Source organism: Pyrgilauda ruficollis, unplaced genomic scaffold (assembly GCF_017590135.1).
Source record: "Pyrgilauda ruficollis isolate IOZ18807 unplaced genomic scaffold, ASM1759013v1 scaffold15, whole genome shotgun sequence".
In the NCBI taxonomy this organism is placed as follows: domain Eukaryota; kingdom Metazoa; phylum Chordata; class Aves; order Passeriformes; family Passeridae; genus Pyrgilauda; species Pyrgilauda ruficollis.
In genome coordinates this window covers 14,518,732-14,539,235 of record NW_024513654.1, presented here as the reverse complement: position 1 = coordinate 14,539,235, position 20,504 = coordinate 14,518,732, and the positions used below count along the sequence as shown (strand labels likewise).

General features: G+C 38.1%; 1 protein-coding gene across 1 annotated transcript in view; it reads right to left on the bottom strand.

Annotated features, from left to right (window-relative positions):
* Window positions 1–3,828: 3,828 nt before the first annotated feature.
* Window positions 3,829–20,504, bottom strand: part of LOC121350220 (adhesion G protein-coupled receptor A3-like) — a 256,338-nt gene continuing 239,662 nt past the window's right edge. Inside the window, exons 18-19 of the mRNA XM_041461380.1 lie at window positions 11,535–11,630; window positions 3,829–8,378 (exon numbers count right to left, since the gene is read on the bottom strand). Coding sequence (XP_041317314.1) covers window positions 7,157–8,378; window positions 11,535–11,630 — 1,318 coding nt within the window. The 3' untranslated portion in view covers window positions 3,829–7,156. The remainder of the gene's footprint in view (window positions 8,379–11,534; window positions 11,631–20,504) is intronic.

Below are 20,504 nucleotides of genomic sequence, written 5' to 3'. Positions count from 1 at the left end.
CTCAGGGTTAGCAAGGAAGCGTGAGTTTGAAGGAAAGGGACCTTCCTGGAGCTCAGAGCAGAAGGACCTTTGTATAATGACCTAAACCTGCACTGAACCTCTCCTGTGTGCAAGGTTAGCTGTTGGCTGGAGGAGGCCACTGCACAATGCCAGAGACAAAAGTGTGTCCACCCCTCAATGGCCAGAGCTGGCACATCCTGCAGGCTGGAGGGCAGGGCGTGTGATGCTTTCCTCAGCAGCCCCAGGGATCTATTCCATAGGAGGCTTTCCAGTACAGGTTTCGTTGCAGGGAAGATGGGATTTACAGGCAGCCCATTTGTCAACACAAATGATCATCTTTAAGGCACAGGCTTCCAACAGACCGCACAGCCAGGCAGGCACTTCCTGACTTCAGCCTGCTCCTTCTCCTGATAGCAATTATACAACTACTTTTGAAACAAAACCCAAACAAACAAGCAGAAGCTCAATGGAAAGTCTTTCAATCCACTTCTTCCATTCTAGTACTCAGCACAGGGAAGATTTGAAAAGCAGAATTTGCGTTACCAGAAAATTTCAACATCAATATTCTTTTTCTAAAAGTTCCATGAAAAAAAAAAATAGAAAAGAAAACTTACAGTGAAATGACTGGCTTACCTCTAGATGTACACAAAAGCACATTTAAAGAACACTAAATGTGCAGCATCAAAGCCAAAGTGTTAGAAAGCAGCATGAACTCAAATACTGAAAAACAACATCAAAAGGCAGACTAAAGCTGTGAATGAAGGTTCCAAAGACAGCCTTAATTCTAACAGTTCCTCAATTTCATGTGTTTGACTTTCAGCTTCACTCACACTGTTTGAAATCAGTTTTCTTTTTTGTGATAGCTTCTGGATTTCAAAAGACATTAAAAATACAGGGATTCTGTCATGTGGAACATGAAATATCTGGTTAATCAACAGCTTTAACATCTGTGATTCAATAACCAGATTTCTGACACATTACTGGAATTGCTGACAGCACTAATAGAGTAATTTTGTATGAGGACAATATTGTAAGTGAATAGTCATTTTGCTAGCACGTTTTCAGATATTTACTGATGGGAGAGGAGTCACAAAGCTTGGCTTTCACATCCAACATGAAAAGATCCATGGACATAATTGTTTCACCTTCCTCCTCCTCTCCCCTAATGACCAGTTGGCCCCAGGTTGTTTTCAGCATCCAAGTCTCTCTTTTAAAATTTATTCCATTCCTTTCCTTTCCCCCTCAAGTCATGTTGCAGCTCCCTACTCACAGCAACCTCTCTCCTGCTGATCAGCTTGCTCCATTCAACTTGATCCAGTGCTAGAAGCTCAGTCTCTTTTTGATTTCTTCTAGCCCAGCATTTGTCTCCCTTGTACAAGACAGTCAGTTATCTCCTCTATTCCATCATGGTGCCTCTGAAGGGGAGACAAACTAGAGCATTTGGCAGAGAAGATAAGAACCAAGACCCCCTGTTTTCAATCCTAATCCTAGTTGAGAGCAGCTGAAGTGAATCATTTATAGGGCTGGTCCTTTAGAGCCCTTATGGCTTGCAGCAGCAGCACAAGGTCAGTGAGTGTGGTCCCAGTTGGGGCATACACAGAGTAAGAAGAGAGACATTTCACAGTAATATATTCTGATATTTTTAGTGGCTAAATTATCTGTACTGAACCACTTACTTTATAGAAACAGCAAGAGATGCTCTTTTCTCATAATAGCCATACTGCTCAAAGCTTTCAAATAATGGGCCTTGAAGACAGAACTATTACAAAATCACTGACAGGTGTTATTGTGGACAGACATTCTTTCATCAAGCCTCTTTGTTGAAAACATTGCAGCTACTTTGGCTGAACTCTGTAAAATTGTCCATCTGAGGGCAGTAATTGCTGAGGGCATAAATCAAGCTAAATGCTTAACTTTCAGCTATGTTCTAATTAGTGGAGAACAAGGTCTTGCAATGGAAAGAATCAGGGAATAAGTGACTGTAACTGCTTACAGCTCACTAATAAATGGGCTAACAAAAGTAGTGTGAGAAGAATATGAATAATGTGTTTTATTGCTTTCTCTTCTCCCAGAAATTCCCCCTAGTCCCAAAATACACTCTTCCTGCTGCTTTCCTCAGGTGTTATTGAGTACCTGGGAAACAAATCTAGGAATGAATGAAAACACTGACTGTGCTGGCGAATCTTGCCTGGCAGTGTGCTGCAGGTTAAGGCAAACAGCTGGAGCAGAGTAATGGGCTGATGGGAACAGTCAGTCATTTTGTTGTTCAGACTGCAAGGCACTACAGAATTCAAACAGATCAAAATGTAAAGAGACAGCAGTACCTATGGGGTATGCCGACACCATGTTTACAAAGAACCCCTTACCTCACAGGCATGGCCAGCTGCACAACTTCAAGGCAGGATATTTGTTTGAGGTTGAATTGCTCTAGAGTTTGCAAATTTCAACCCTCCCTGCAGAGAAGTGAGCCCTCTTATATTGACCTGAATTCACTGATGCTTGCTTGCTTGGCTCCCTAAAAAACTCAAGTAATAGATTGGTCAGATAAGGGAATAGGGATTCACTTGCACCTTCACAGACCCCCTAAAAGGGATGAAAAATCCATGGCTTATAGTCAAGGTAATTTGTAAAGCAAGTTTTCTTCTCAGCTATTCAATTGCTAATTAGAAAATAGTTAACTGGGCACAGCAAAAAAAAAACCCCAACCAGCCAACCCAAAAGCTCCTTTCCTTATGGAGTTAACTAAGCAAGTAAAAGCTGCCTAGAGCACCAAGTTACTACTGAAATTGCTCAACTGAAGTCAGCCAGCCTTTAAACTCAGCCAATGAATTCTGATTGATCCAGCTGCGTTCTACAGCTTCTTTCTGAATGGGAAGATGCTGCTACAGGAACTTGAATTTATGTTCTGGCAAGGAAGCTGCTGAGCTGCCAACATCTTCATCAGCCTGACATTTCTTTTCATAGGCAACAAAAACTGGGCGTACAGGTGGTCCCTTTTTCTTGTTTCCATGCAAAGAAGATCCTATGATAAAAAGGTTACTAGCCTGCTTGTGATGACAACTTTCTTTTTCCCAAATAGTGAAATGTCAGATAATCTCTTCATTGTAAAAAGGCATATAATTTACAGTGGAAACTACTTCTGAATTTGTGGAGTTGAAACCAGCTTTGTAAGCCTTAACAGTGTCTGCACAAGAGCAATTTCAGATCTTCAGGCATGACTTAGTTCCACACCTTCACACATAACCAACCTGAAGCATCTTTGTAACAGAGCATCCAAAGAGGTTTTCTCCTACTTGGGCTTCTCTGATTGTTAACTAGGTTAACAATTGTTAACTAGGTTAACTAGGTTGTGCTGTTTCACTCATTTCAGCTAACCAGGAATTTTAGGTCAGCTGTCTAATTTTGCCTGGGTTTGTTTGGATTTGATAGCTATCTGTAGGCAGCAGACTTACTAGGCAGGTGCTTTAGAGAGATGGCGGGAGGAGGACTTAAAACTGCTTCAATCCACTTCCATTACATTTTTCTGCCTTCATTGCTTAGTGTTCAAGTGGGGGCTGCCCAGTTGCCTGTGTTGTCCATCAAAGGTGGCCTTGACTTTGCTTTAAGCACAGACTTTGCTTTGGTTCAGACAGGATGAATGCTTTACAGCCCCAGTGAAGCTCCTGTGGTGGGCTACCGTCTGGATAGGGTGCTCACAGGGTAGCTGGCAGGCACCGGCGTGGTGAAGGAGAACAGCTGTTCATGGCCACTGACGGCGACTGCTCTGTCACATCAGCACAGACACAATCAACAGATTCCTGGGAACAACACATATGACCAGACATAATGTGCAAAAATGTATGCTTTATTTTTACACCTAAATTCATTATATGAGGCTGGGTAGGAATTTTTCTCATAAACAGCCTATGTGACTTCAAATTTGGTCATGAAAACTGGAATTTCTATATGCAGAGAACAACACCACAGCAAGAGCATATTTTTATCCTGGAGCAGCTATTCAGATTTCTGTTGACTGCATCATTCTTTCAAAAGAATCTCTTTTTTTTTTGGAAGAAATTCATCTTGCTTAATCTTGGACAGAGAGTGAACAGTAAAATCTGTTCAACCATTTTATTATTATCAATGAATCACCAAAACTAAAACCGATTTTAAAATACGTTACTTGCGTCCATGAGGAATTTACTAGGACAATATATCTCATACTCTGGTTATTTCATTGACTTTATTTTTATAGGGAAGAAAATCAGGTAAAGTAGTAATGGTTCACTGACTATGATTGACCAAAACCCCACAATAAATCAAAACCAGACTTCCAAAGCATTGAAATTATCTCATTTATCTTAAGGAAAAAAGAAAAAGTCAAAAGCATTAAAAGCATTTTGGTCAAATTTGATGTTACAAAACATTTTCATATTTATTTAATATCACGTCTCTCCTACTCTGTAGATATACTCTATATTTTCTGAAAAAATAATATGCAAACAGATTATTGCATAACACAGCTCTTCCAAATTAGCCCAGAAATATTCACTAAATTAATTTTTAACACAATAAGAAAAGTGTTTTAATATTTTACTTTTGAATTCCCGAGAGTTTTATCACATAAGATATTCTGTGGAAAGCAGCACCTATTTGCTTTTTTGTAAGCCGTTATGAAGATGGAATTGGCCTCTCAGACAAAATAACAGAGATGATTAAAACACAAGCTGAATAAAGGAGCTTACTGAGTGGATCCTTGCAGAGTGAGTATTTCATCTTGGCTCTGTGTGTGTGTGAGATATTTTGCATAATGGTCTACAGACTTCCTACATTTTTACTGTTACAGAATATACATATACAGAGTGCAGAGACACAGAGAAGTGGATTTCACATTATGTCTATGCTTATTTAGGGTCACTGTCTATGTGGAATGAGTAAAAGTAATATTAAAAGAAAACAGTTATGAAACAGAAAATATTTCAGTATGCAAACAAAGAAAAATACTGTATTTTAGAGACAGTTCAAGCATATACAGCATATACATAATAAAGCTCAGTGTTTTGTCTTTTTTTGTGTGTTAGCTAAAGAAGCAGTCATGAAACTGTTGAATATTGGCTTAAAACTTGACAACCACCTAGTGCATTCTTCTTGCTCACCTTTTAAAAATACACAATCTGAGATGGATACATTGCACTGCTGAAGTTTACAATATATATTTCAAATTTACAAAAATACAGAAAAACAAGATTTCTTGCACTCAGATACTGAGCATTAACCCTTTGAGTACTAATTCCCACCTGCAACACTGCAGAACACATTCATCTGACTTACATGTTTTTATAACATTCTAACAATTATAATTGTCATCTTTATGTACACTATTAGGAAATTTATTCCTACATATTAAAAAAAATGAAGGTAGAGTCTAATAAGGGCTAATAACAGAAAAATATGGAGCTTAAGTATAGTGAAGATTTCTGCCACATATACACAGAGAATCGCAGATTGATGGCCTCTCAATGGAATTTTCTATTTCCTCTCTGAAGCAATTACATAAGTCTGTGTGAAGACATCACAGCAAACTTTCTTGTATGGCTGTACAGAATTGTGCTTTTCCTCTCATTTCTGGATCCAGTATTCACTTTCCACTGTAGACATTTTTCTCACAGCTCTATGCTCCCATTCACTTTCGGAAATCTATTATTATTCTGCACCCTTCCTATTTGTAAAAAGCTGTTTTATTTCATATAGGGATCATTCTGAAGCAGTTCTGTACTGTGAGTTGATGCTTTGTGTCCAGATGTTCATGGAAACATGAAAAAAATCTTGCCAAGAGCCTTGTTAATAGAGAATGCTACTGACCCCAGAATGCCCTATAATTCAGCAGAAATCATGAACATAAAGAACTTCTCTGAAGGTCAGATTTGCATTAAAGGATTAAGTCAATCTGAAACTTGCTAGGGGAGGAAATGGGTTTTCAGAAAGCAAGTGGTGAAATTAATGGATTCTAAGAAGGTGTTTTTAGAAAATTATTGAACTTCCTTTTTCTTGACGACTCTGGACTACATTGATCCTGTAACTAAATAGACAATATCATATATACAGTATCTCTGAACTAGAATAAGCTACTTTAAGAAAATAACTGTAGTCCTCAAAGAGTTAATGATAAAACTGCTCTACCTTAACAGATGTGGAAAGGTTACCGTGGAACAGCTTACAGGTTTGTTTAAAAGGCATACTTTACAAAGAAGTGTAAAACTTGTTGAGACAATTGCTATTACACCGCACAGTGCCACATACGATGAGTAGTGCATGCTCTGTAAAGACATTAGAGTGGACCCTTATCAAAGCTATCATATAACCTTATACAAAGGATTGTGCCACTTAAACTAGTGCAGAGTGATTTTTTTTTCCTGTAGATTTATAATGCTCTAGATTAATATCGATAGGGTTTGTCACAGCCTTGTACCACACTTTTTTTTGTTCTTTTTTTTAAACACATGTAACACTATAAAACAGCAAATGGTATATCCTGACATATGTCATGCAAAATACAACCAATACAGCACCAAAGATGTAACAGAGACATTACCTAGCACTTCTCTCCAACAAGAAAAAAGACAGAACAGAGACTGTACATTACATGACTTTACAGGCCATATGCTACAGAAGGTTTTTAGAGGCAGTATCGCTTTTGTGTATCTAAAAAGCTGCAATTTTATAAAATCCTGTTTATCATTTCTACCATAGCCACTTCTGATTAAAATTCATGGCACAGTAATAATATTTTTCTACAAAAATAAATAAGTAAAAGTTTAAGATGCTGATATGTTTATAAAAAGTGTCTGAAGTTACTACAGAAAAAAAGTGAAAACAATGAATGAAAATGATGCTTCTAAAGAAATGTCATTCTGTATAACAAAAGGATATTGCCTCTCTTATTCAATTTTCTAGACTTAATTTTCTCATTATTTTTCAGAATAATTTTATAACTTTCTTTTAAAAATAATTTCACTTTAAAACTGTCACTATCCCTCTTTCTTTGACACTTACAAAGAAAATGAAAAGCTGTACAATTTACTGATGAGCTACACAAACATATCACCATATTTATTTTGGATTAAAAACAAAGATAACGATGGTTTAGGGCAAAAAACACATTACGATGGCCCGTGAACTACACAGTAGTTTCATTTTTCCAAGGGCCAGTTTTGATATTTCCCGTACTATCTGAGCTGTATATCATGGCTTCGTGCATGTTTCCCTTGAGAATTCCGTTGTGATTTGTTGTACTGAATGGCAATGACTGTGTCCGTGGGTGCATTTCGAAGTGAGCTGGGTGGTGCACAGTGTCACTGTCTGGCATTTTACCACAGCTGTATATTACAGTACTTGCGTCGCTGCTTTCGGGCTGGTTGACGGTGGGGTAGGGATCGCTCTTGGAGCAGCAGGCCCGTCTGTGACCCGACTGGCTCTCGTGTGTGCTGTGGGGACTGTCCGTGTGGGAGCTGTGAATGCTGCCGTCAATGCTCGAGGGGATGTGGTAGGCGTACTCCCTTTCCCCCGCAGACCTGTGCCGACTGAAGTATCGTGGCTTAGTTCTGCTTTTCAGACATCTATGAATGTGCATGTTGGGTCTGAAGGTTCCCTCGTTGTGGACATGAATGTGAGCTTCATCATCAAGCAGCTGATCACAATGCATTTTTGCACAGCACGGTGTCACGGGCGACAGGCAGTTAACGTGGTTCTGCACTGCTTGCAGGTTAGTGAGTTTGCAGTGGCTTGCTGCTGGGTGATTGAACACAGCTGACTTGTTGGGACATGGAGATTCCTGCAGACAAGGTGCATGGACCTGGGTGTCACCATTGATGTTGACCTTTGGGCGCACATTTACTTGCACAGAGTAGGTGTTTCTTTTGGATGGGCAACAGGACCACCAGCAATGCCACACGTCATCTCGCTTTGCACAGTGATGGATCAGGATGAAAAGCCCCAAGGTCACACAGAAGGCTCCATAAAGACAGCTAAATATCATATCCAAGAAATGGCCTTGAGACACTGCAAGTGCTCCAAAGGTCCAAGTGGCAGTAAACAGGAACAAAGTGAATGCTGCGGCTCGAAGCTGAGCCTTAAATGAATGCTCATTTTCCAATAAGGAAGAAGAAATCATGGGGCAGGTTGCCTGGGGAACGGACACAGGGTCTGTAATGTGACCATGGCCCATGTCAGTGCTTGGCATTCTCTGCGGATCTTCTGTCTTTTCCTTCAGCTCATACTTGCGTTCGGGATGGCGCTTCAGCTGCACGTACGTGCAGAGAAAGTAAACACAGGTCACCAGCACAATGAATGCCACCGGCCCGTAAAAAGCACCGAGGCTGGGCTCCCAGGCCATCCAGCAACTGAAAACAATAACAAGAGAGAGTCAAGGACATTTCGGAGCCCACATTAGATGTGATGGACTACTGACTGTTGTCTGACTAGCATGACACAACAGTATCTCAGAAATTCAGCTTGTAGAGAGAGGGAGCCTGTCTTTAATATTAAATTCAGCTGAGGCATCATTTTCTCATTTTTTTAATAGAATAGAATACATGGTGTAATTTACAGATTATTAAAACTGAAAATTTCCAAGAAATGTAGGTCAGTTTAGACTCCGGAATTGCAGTGAAGTGTAAGGCCTTTTATGTCAACCCTTTTTTTCTACTATTAAAAATGTCAGCACTAATACTTAGATTAAAAAGCAAATGAGGCATAGTTTATACACTCTATCTGCACAATAGAAATGTACAGATTTCAGTGGTTTGTATCAATGAACATTGCTACAAATTCTTGAGCCTGAAGATTGTATTTACAGAATTTTCTTCTTGCAAGAGAACAGCCTGAGAACCAAAAGAGAATGAAAAAAGACTTCCAGTTGAACTATACCCACTTTCTGTAGTGAGCAGACCTCAAAGATATATGCCATTTCTGAATTCTGCACTGCTTCTAGAGTTCCTGAGAGTTCATCCATGTCAATTTGAATGCCCTCAGAAAAATTGGGGAAACTAATGATCTCTTTGTGATATGTTAGTAGCATAGTATCATTGTAGCATGATCATGGTTTGCTAGGCTTTAAATAATATAACCATAACTGCTTTAGAGCAGCTTAAAGTAGCTCACAGGCCAGCGTGAGTCTGAGAGGACTGTCTTAAGTACAAATAATCTGATCAAACAAACACGGGAGAAGAAAACACTAATGAAATCCTAGATGGAAACTGGCAGAACATGGGTTAGAAGGAGAAGGAATATTTGTCTCGTTTTGACTCTTCTCAGTGATCTGTTTTTAGCCATGGTTACAGACAGAGATCTGAGCTGGCAGTATAGCCTAGTACAGCTGCTACTAGGTTCTTATATCGTAAATATTGCATGGATTTCTGGAAAGAGGAATAAGTTACTTTATCTCTTGGTCTTGGACATGAAGTAATGGGCTTAAACTGCAGCAAGAAAGATCTAGATTAGATTTTTAAAAAGTTTCTTAGCTGTTAGGACAATTAGGATAATATGCTGTTAGAATGAAGTGCAGTCTATCCATTATGGGAGCATTTAAAGTACCTCAGATAAATAACTGTCAGGAATGGTTTGGATATAGCTAATTTCCCACTGGGTCAGAAAGACAGACCAGGTGATCTGTCATGATGATTCCAGCTCTAAAAGTGACACCGTGTGACACTTCATATTCATTTAGGCATGTGTGATTAGTTGCAGTTCCTCCAGTTCCAGTGAGGAAACTTCTGATATCAGATTCTTATTGAGCCAGGAATTATCTACAAGTTACTATAAAAAGGGCAGAATGACTTTTTTCTCCCAGGCTGAGAACTTCTCAGCTAAATAGAGACAGTCCCACTGGACTTTACAGCAAGAAACTGCAGAATCATGACTTTGAATTTTTTAAATCTGAATCTTAAACAGAAACATACACACATGTATTAATGAACTTAGAAACACTCCAAAGAGTATACAATTTACTGTTAGACAGGCACAAGAAAAGATCCCCTGAAAGATATTTGTGAAAACATAGGTAAATAACCACCTACATTTAATTGGGTAAGCAGAGAACACAAAGCTAAGTGAATACTTGAAATCCATTTGAACCCTGAGTATTTGATGCAAAGTGGAGAGTGGAATGCTCCCAAGTGGTACAGCCTCATGGGATGCTGTTATTTCAAGTAGAATCTCATTGTGGATTACTTACAAAATCTATTTCTTAAAAAAAGGTTCAAGTTTGTGCTTCTACATTTACTTTACTAATACCATAAAAAATGAATAAGGCATATAACTCACTATGCTGCCATTGAATTAGAAGCTTCTTGCTCACTCTTATAATCATTCCTCATCTGTCCCTTGTTTTCTGTGCACACTGTGGCACCACATATTGATTTGCTACATTAACATGATCAAAGAAGTATAACCCCAGTTACTGCACCAAAATGAAAAATGTCTTATATTTATGAACATAAATAATAGAGCTTTATAATACACAGTTGATTATAAACTGGCTGTTTAATTGGATAAATTTGAATAAATATATAAATATGTGTTGGGCCCTAGGCAGAGCATACAGTTAGCCATAGTATGCACTGATTTCTTATTGGAATTTAAATTTCAATTACCTATAAAAATGTCTTTAAGGAGCCAGATGCTCACTTATGAACCATTCTCCTTGCTTGCCACTTCTCATGCCCAGAACATAACCAGTTTCAAATGTGTTACAATAGATGCTCAAAGCAGTAACTAAGAGTGATGTCCTCTAAAGTATTAGTGCTGCCAGAGTACTAAAATATCCATTAGTGTGCCAGTCACTGCCATGCTGATCTGTTACACACACTGTATTTAACTTTGCAGTCTAATTCATTTTCTGCTATGCTTTTATGGAAAGACTAAATGTACTTATGGATACCTCATGCTTCATGCCAAGAATTAGGAATTAATAACAATGTGATGCCTGGTGAGCTTATGGAGGTCTACTGAACACCTCCCTAACACAAGGACATGAAAGGATTATGACATGATTGCCAGACATTGTGACTGGAACATTTCCAGGTGGTGAAAATCCAAAATATTTGGATTTTAATGGAGGGACGGGAGTGGAGGAAGTGGGGAAGGGAGTTTTACTTGTCCTTTTCTTACACCATTATTTTTAAATTGCTCTAAGTTGCCAGAAGGATATCAAATCAAGGAAGATAATGAAATGAAAATATTTAAATAAATAATAGCTGCATTAGATATTATATTCATTAGGTATTTTTAATATCTTTCACTTATTCAGATGTAAATGAAGAGTAATTCTGTGAATGAAAGGTGATTGTATTGCCAGTAATGGAGTCAAATTGCTGGAGGTGAAGCAGAAAGATCCAGATTAAGACTTTGCTCTTTCACAGCTAATATTTAATAAAATTTTGTAACAGATATTATCCCAAATTGCATGCCTGTACCCTTTATGAAGTCAGATACATTTATTTGGATAAGAAACAGAATCTGTTTTCCCTGAAAGGTTTATGGTGGTAGTTTATACTTACTATGGTGCATTGCCTTCAATCCCATAATTATTGATATTGGTTGCTGCTGTAATCCCACATATAATGAATGGAACTCCACCACTAATCAGGTAAAATCTGTGGAGAGATAATAACTGATATTTTAATTTGCCTGACTTGTAGTTGAAAATACTTTAAAAATAATTGTACCTTCTTAAAGTATTTTGGGAATAAAATATTGCTGAAATATTTAAAAAGTCCCTAAAACCAGAAAAGCAAAGAATTAAGAATGGTCACAATAAGATTTGTACTCTGTGAAGCAAAGAGCAGAAAGCTTAGTATTTATATGGAGCCACTTTTAACAAACGCTTGATTTCTAATTTCAGTAAATGCAGCTACTATTGAAGCAATATGAAAAACAAAATAATTGTCTAATGACAGAACCTAAATCCTAAATAAAGTTATTCCCCTCACCTAGATATTTATATTTAATAGTTGTTAAATATGCAAGCATTGTAAATTAAACATATTCAGGCAAAGCACTTTATTCACATTAACATACAATCATCAGCAAAATCACAGAAACATTTTCATATCTTCCACATGACAAAAGAAAGGAAGCTCAGTTAGCCAAAGAGAAAAGGGAAAGGCCACTTGGTAAAATGTTTTGGTTTATTTCTTCACAGGGAAAAATCTGAAGAAATCGAAAGAATTTTGCATATACCTCATTTCTCTTCATTCTTTCAATACCCAGCCTTGCAAATGCATTAAAATATGAGCGCTTCCAAGGCTTCAGCAAGATCTGAGAAGTGCTAGTCTTTCTGTAGAGAGTTGTATTGTGAGACAGAAAGCAGAGCTTCACACCCCTTTAGCTGGTTAAATGCCACTGGACTACTTGGATGCAGCAGCCATCACAAAGCAGGGTCCTTAGGCTGCCCTGAAGTCCCAGGGGGCCTCAGTGAATTTGCCATCCTTCATGCCTATGTCCAAATTCAGCAAAATGAACCATCATCACCTTTTCCATTTATATAACCAAAAGACAGAATTGTGCCTGGAGCACAGCACTTCCACCGCCGTGGTCCCTGAGGTGGGTGGAGAGCACCAGCCCCCATTCCTGCAGCTGGCAGTGACCGTGCTCGGGGGCAGAGGGAAAATGTTCCACTGCACCCAGGAGCTCAGCTGGTTCTCTGAAATCCTGACTCATCTCCTGGCTTAACCAATGCTCCTCTGTCAGCAGACAAAATTAGTTTCTTTCCAAGCCACTTTGGTGTGGAAACAGTGTGCAGGGATACAGACCTTTCCCACTCACTGCCGCCATGTCCCTCAGGTCTAAGAGGAACCTGGAAACGTGTGGGGCACATTCTGATCACAATCTAGCCACCAGTTTTCTATAAGGTATTATAAATATTAGGAAATTTCACACTCATTGCAAGGTAGGATTTTTACAGACACAGAGCAAGAGTAAGATTAAAGAAATCAGCATTTAATTCAAGCCCAGAATTAGTGTTAGTATTTCTTAACCTCTTTCCCCACCTCCTTCTAAAGCAGAATTATGGGTCAGGCCTCAGAAAATTTCATGTTAGCATTTACAGTCAATCTTTGTCCTAAGGGTCTAAGCTGTAAACAGACCAGAGAAAATAATATTTTGCACTCATCAGGAAGCCCTTCAGATTTTATAAATTCAAAGTCACTTGAGTATATATTTTTTTCTTCAACTTGGTTTATTGTGAAGAGCTCAACAAATTCCAGTGAACAAGCTGTCTTCCTACAAAATCCATTCATTCACTGCAGTTTAATGATTGTAAATATCTTTTGACTTGAGCATGTTGAATAAGCTAGCTTAATGGCTTTTTATTATTTTTAACAAAGACATTTTCAATGGCATTTTTGAAATCCAGGAAATCACTAGGGTACAGCAATGAGGCATGGAAGAGCTAATCCTAATTTATCTAAGAAATAATAAGGAGCAGAAAAAATAGGAATACAGAAGTAAGTACAGGAAACTGCACTTCAAACTCATTTGAAGTGATTACACCACAGAATTTACCTAAAATGCAACCTATAATTTCATTTTTTTGCAGTGCCACCACTTTTTACAGATTGGATACATACATATAAATAAATTCTTATCTAAAGTTTCAGACAAGCCAGTATCTGGGTGTTAGATAATCTGCTTCACAGCTCACACTTTCAGCAGGCTGCTGAACACAACAGTAGCAACAGATGTTCTGGAAGCACTTTAGCTACACAGTGCTGCAGAAATGTGGCAAAATCCAGCCACATTCCTGATGTGGCTCAGAGCTAAGAGCAAGAAAATACATTCTAGAAATGACATAAGGTGAAGTCAAATATTTCAGGGTACCTGAGGTGCACTGTACTGATATCCAGCACATCACATTGCACACACATCCCCCGTCTCACTGGGAGGGAAGAAAAAAAGAAAATAGCAAATAGAAATGACAGCGTATACAAATGATTTTTCATTGGTGGGTTCAAGATTCTTGAAGGGTGAAGCGTAATAAAAGCTGTCAAATAGAAGAAAAGTCAGCAAGAGAGGAATAGGATTAAAATAGACCAAATTGAAAATGTAATCAAAGATACAGAAGTTAAATTAACTGTAAGAGCAGATGTGCATGCTTTTGTCCATTTGTGTGAGCTCGTGGATACCTTAAACAGTGTATAAAAAAAGAAAAAAACCATATTGCAAAGTCACCAAAGAAAATACATTGATCAAGAAGTTTTGTATACATATTAGTTGTGAGGAAGTACACTTGAAATTAATAAATTTAGACCAGACTTTTCAAACATTACTTTTTATGCCATCATGAGTTGTTATCAATTTCTTCTTAATGTAGATGAAATAAAGCAAATAATTCTAAAGAAAAAGCTGCAGTAGAATTGATAGGGCATAAACAAAAAGTGACAAAAATGAAGATAATAAATAGCTATTTTTTATACTTCTAGTAAACCTTTTATCTAATAGAATCAAAGGGGTTTTAACATTAATTAATTTAGCCTTACAGCCCCTTGTGTGGTCAATAAACAGTATTGTCCCTGTTGTATAGATGAGGAAACCAGGAGAGATCAGGCCATGCAGGAAATGACTCCCTAACTCCCATCCTGTGCTTATACACAAGGCACCTCTCTGTTACTGTACATGAAGGGACTGGGCAAACCAAGGCATCCAGGATTTTGTCTCCAAGCCCAAGAAACCCAACTGCCCTCTCAGTTCGGTCAGGAGCAAGATGAATATAATGTTATCTGAATAATCCCCTGAGCAGGGTGGTGCCTTCCCAGCACGCACTAAGCCTTGCCCATGCCTGACCTGTGCAGGAGCCTGTGTGCTCTTCCCTGTGCAGCCCTAATACCAATATTCACTGATATTTGGAATAGCACCACCTGGGCTTGTTCACAGAACAGGTTTTCCAGCCTAGTTAAAGCAGTCCAAGTGTAAGGGCTGTAACTGGAGAGATGCTGGTTCTGCTTCTCAGAACTGCTGCAGCCAATCTTTGGTGTCTTTCAGCCATACAAGAGGAAAAGTAAGGGGTGATGCTCCTGTCCAGTAATGCTTGTTCACAGAATAAAGGAATAGTAAAGCTGTACCAGAAGTGTGAACCTTGTAGACTGACTAAATACATACTTTTCAACCATCTTTGTCCCCACCCTAAGAATATTTTCTTATTTAAAAAAAAAAAAATCAATCTTTTTCCTGTACTGTTTGCCTACCTTTCATTTACTATTTCCTCTTATGACTGTCTTAGAATTTTAAAGCTTTAAAGGTCTATGTCCTTTAGTTCAGTCAACAGCATTTGTCTTCCAATTACCTTTTCTACTTCTGAATTGATTCTCTAATTTTTCTCATTATGCCAGTGGGCTGTCTCCTCTTCAAAAGAGAACATGCAGTAACCCAGAGCCAATTTCTTCTGCTTGTGTTACTCTTCTACCATTCAAGAACAAAAACAAGTGAGACTCAGGCTAGCAATACTGGAACCCTGTATACAGCAGTAAGAAGAGCAATGTGACTGTTATGGTGAAGGCAGACAACACAGATTGGCTGTAGTCATGATAACCATGCATGCAAATCTTTAAAGACTAGGAAACCCCAGGGAGGAAATGAAAAATTTTTTCCCAGCTAAAATTTTATCTTGACAGGCAGTTAACTTATATAATATTTTCAAATTGTTTTACAGGGAAAACTATAAACTATCAGTGGGATGATTTGGGGCTTTGAAGCAACTGCCAAGCCATTGCTTCGATAGCCCTTGGGAAGAGGCTTTCAAATTTGTGCATTGTTGTTGCTGGCCACCCAGGGATGTCCTGATGATTCCTAGCAGGCTTTTACATCAGCATACATTTATTTACTGAAGCTCCTTCCATCACATCTTCACTAACATTGTTATCCAAGCTAATTAGATTAAAACCAGCCTGGAAGGCTTCAGCAGGATGCACTCTCACCTCTCAGCAGCACCTACGGCCTGAACACCGGGCTGTGCAGACACGAGCAATGCTGGGCAGAGATCTGCAGGAATCACTTTCCTTGAACACTACAGGGAACCCCAAAGTTTCTGCTGCAGAGACTGCCTGAGACCAGCAAGTACAATATTTTTTTATTCCACACACTGCCACAAACACAACCCTCCTAGCAGAGCAGCAGACACTGCTGGAGGAGATGCCCCTCTGTTGACATCCTGCCTTACTGTTCTCCAGCTTCCCTTCGGCAAGAACTCCTCTTGTAAGGCGAACTCTACCACAAAACACTGGGAGCTACACAGCCAATCTGAGAGAAACAGGATAATGTCAGCAGGAATGACTGCAATGGCCTGCAGGCAGCATCCTTTCTGATAACTTAACATACAGTGTATTCTGCTAAGTTTATTTTCATAAATGTTATGCACTAAGTCAGCAAGTAAAAGGAGAGTTCTACCCAGTGGTAAATTTCTTGCTTGAGTGTCTGGCTATTTTCTAGCCCCAATTTTTTCCAGACTAAGAACCTTGACTCTGAATTTTTCCAAAAAGAGACCAGACCTTGGCTTTATGGGTGTAATGCAAGACTGACTAGAAGGGTGTTTTTTTCTGCAGAGGTTGGGAAAATGGCAATGTATCAGGAAGTCATTTAAAAGGCTTCAAATAGTCCTTATTGCAGAGACTACTTGATTAAGATGTACATATATTTAACTTTATTCCTCTCTGCATGCACAAATCTAGAAAGGTACATGTTAGATATATATAAAGAAACCACTGAAGCATTAATTTCTTTTCTGCCCGTAGTACTAAAAAAAAAAAAAAAAAAAAAATCAGCTTAGCTCTACGTATGTTTAGGGCACAGTTCATATGGGAAGACTAGCCACTGCAAAATAAACATCAAAATAAAAGAAAAGTCACAGAAAGATGACTTTCCCTTTTCTTTTTCCTTGAGCAGGGATTTGGTTTTAACATCTTTGTGAAAATAATTCATATAGAAAATGGTCATTAACTTCAGAGCTAACCAGATGCCACTCTTCAAGTACCCAGGAGGCAGGCAGACAGCTAAGTAGCTGCTCTGTAGAAAGCTGAATTTATGAGCCTGATTTTCAAATTATTCTTCCTGAATTTTTCATGCATCACATCATTTTGTGGCCCTTTTTCCTGGGAATTTTGATAAAATAAAAATAAGACTTTTAGAAATTATGGGATTCTGAGACTATACTTTTCCTTTAAGAAAAAACCCCAACAATTTTAAATCCTATTCCCAAATAGTCTTGTTTTACAAACATATTTACAAATACCATGTTTGTTTTTCCCCATGACCTTTTTGAAGAGAAATAACCTATGTTTCCTTCAGTGCTTTTCTCCTGTCTGCAAAGGAGATCTGAGGATGGAGAATACAAACTAAAAAAAAGAAAAAAGAAAAAAAAAAAAGAAAAATAATTTGCTAATAATGCTAAAATAAACTCTACTTTTGTGAGTCAAGCTTTAAATGGTAAATAACAGCAGAAGGGTTTTGTGAAAACCCTGTTTATCACCTTTTATATGCTAATACTGGCACATAAACTGTGTATTCACCGTCCACTTTTTTTTTTTTTTCCCTTCTCATAAGACATTTCACTCACTTAGAAAAAAAGAAATAAAGGTTACTGGACAGATAGTTATGAATTTATTTTATATACCCCTTCTTTCTAGATCTTATTGCAACTTAAGAGCTTTGCAAACATTAATTAATTAATCATCAAAATGTCCTTCTGAGAATATGTATAATCTGTTCCATTTAGAGGCAGACACTAAACCACAGAAAGATAAATTAAAAAAATTGATTAAGAAAAGTCTCTGCAGATTTGTTTGCTCAGCATAAGATGTCCAGGCCTCTACTGGACAAAACTAGCCTCTCTTTTTTTATTAAAATTTGCCATGAGAAAGGAGTTTAAATACCCTTCTTCATCTGTCCTTAAAGAGTCCCAGCAGCCTGGGCAATAAAGTGGGACAATGTTAGTCAGCATCAGAAGATCTGAAACCTCACCTAACAAATGCCTTCAAACCCATTTGCTTCACCACTGAGTCAGGAACGAGAAGGATAGTGACACACTCATCCACAATCAGAAGGCAAAAAAGGTACCTTTATTACAGTCTCACGATATTTATAACCAACATCATTCACCCAGAACCTGGCTGGTTCTCAATAACACCTGTAACCCAATTGGTTAATAAAGGAACCACCCTTCAGTAAACACCTTACGAGAAAAACAACTTGTTCAAAACACCAGCTGTTTACCATTTTTTTACCATCCTTTCTCTCTGCCTCCCTAAAACTTCCCAGACCAATTCATGGGAAAGCTTATCTGGCTGTCTCTCTCTGACCAGACTGTTGCATCCACAACCTCTCTGCTGCAAGCCCACTGCCCTGGGTATTCACTCTGTGTCTCTGCCCTTCCACCCAGGGCAGACCATGGCTCAAGCTCTGCCAGGCAGGGTGAGTTTAGGTCCTGCTGGTGGAGGCAGCCAAGAGGCTTCACTGAAATTATTTATATTCACCTTCCTTAGTTAACACCCTTCATGGAGAGTGTGGCCATTACGGCTTATCCAGAATTTTGCAGATGAAAAGGAATTTACAGGCTGATAGTACAGTTGCAGTTTGCTTTACCAGGACCACATGAGACAGTCTAAGCCAGCAGAGCAGACAGAAAAATAAGAATGCACGTAACAAAAAGATAAAAGATTAATTCAGGAACTCAAAAAAACGTTCAGAGAAAATTTAGAAAAGCGATTCATTTACATAGAGATAACTGTTTTGTCTCTTGGTGAACTAGACTAATTGAAGACCTATTGTATCTACGAAGCAAGAGACACCTTGACTTTTTTCCCTGTTTTATTGGAGAATGCCTTGGGGGCTGTTGGAAATCAGACAGAGATGATTCTTACAGTGTATTCCATGCTGTAGTTTAGCTCTATTGACTTCTATTCCTGCTTATTTTAATGAATAAATAAGTTAAGTCAGGGTAAGTAGGAATCCATCCTGAATGCACTTGTGAAGGAAAGAAGTAAGTAAAATATTAAGCATCATGTTGATGAGAAAGAAAATATATTTATAAGTATTTCTTAAAGAGTCAGCATTTGAAAAAGTTCAAAGATATGATGCTTATAGAGAGCACTGTTTATGGTAATGCTTGGAGAGAAATCATGGGAGGAGAAATAATATTCATGCTTTAAGTATTTTTTATTTACACAATCATTTTATCCCTAGAGAACAAAACAGCCCTTTCAGTTAATTCCTAGCAGTAAAATGGCTGATACCCTTGTTTGGAGGTATTCATTGCCACTCATTTTTCCAGGCGTTTGACTACTCTGGCATGGAGCTGTTAGCTGAAATCACTTTGCAGTTCCAGTCTGCTGAATCAAACACAACTGCTTCAGCGAGCACTGCAGTACACCTCTAGAAAATCAATTACCACCAGGATGTCCTTCTGCCTTTCAAAGGGGAGCAAAGAACCAGTAACTATCAACCCTCATCAAGACAAGAAATTTTGATGGCACCCTATATGTGACAATGGCATTTTATATAATATGAAAGTGAAATGAAAAGTAAAGCGTGTAAAGATAATAAGTGCTGTACTCCTATATTGTCACATATTTAATACTCAGATCACTTTATATTAGTCTCAATGTCCTATGACTGTCAGTAGAACCACCTTGCATTTTAAACAGAAAATATGGATTTCTTTGGTTTTACTTGAGCTAGTATTTCATTAAGGCTGCCAAAGGAACCAAATAAAATTACTATCATGAGGACATATATTTTAATTTGGTTTGACTGTGAAAGTCACTGACAAGGGGTTCTGGTCTATGTTCTCCTGTGACTAAATTTTTAAATCATATTTTTAAAAAGGAATTTATGTCAATCCCATATTTTATTATGGCAGTAACCAACATAACTTCGTGAATTCCCCTGTGTTTCATGCATTTTAAGTTTTTGACACTCACTTTCTTTTAGGCAATGTTTTTTTCTCAAGAAGAATGTTATTTCTTCTGCAGTAATTTTTAAAAGTTTTAAGCAGACCATTCAAGCCCTTGTTTTGAAATACTGTAATTCTCAGATGACCTGAAAACACAGTATTTTTAACTTTCACAGAACGAGAAACTTGAGAGTTGATTCAGAGGTTATTTATTCACTACTTGATATATTTTTGGATTTAGCTATGAAGTATATTTGTTGTATTAAAAAAAGATATTCTGAAGCATTAGTTTTTATTATGAGCTATACTGCCAAGCTAGAGCTAATTGATTCCATGAAATTCACTGGTGACATAGGAGTAATACTCTCAGTTTTATTTTCTGTTAAACTCTTTCACTGTACACACAGAGAATAATTCAGAAAACATTAATGACCAAGCAATCAATGTCACAAAGATGGGGACTTTAATGGTGGACCCAGCAGCTTTGTTCTTAGATTTGCTCAGCTGAGCATTTAAGACAGTGATGTGCAAACAGACAATGAAAACAGACTACAGGAACTCATGAGAAATAGCTCTAGAGAGACCGTGC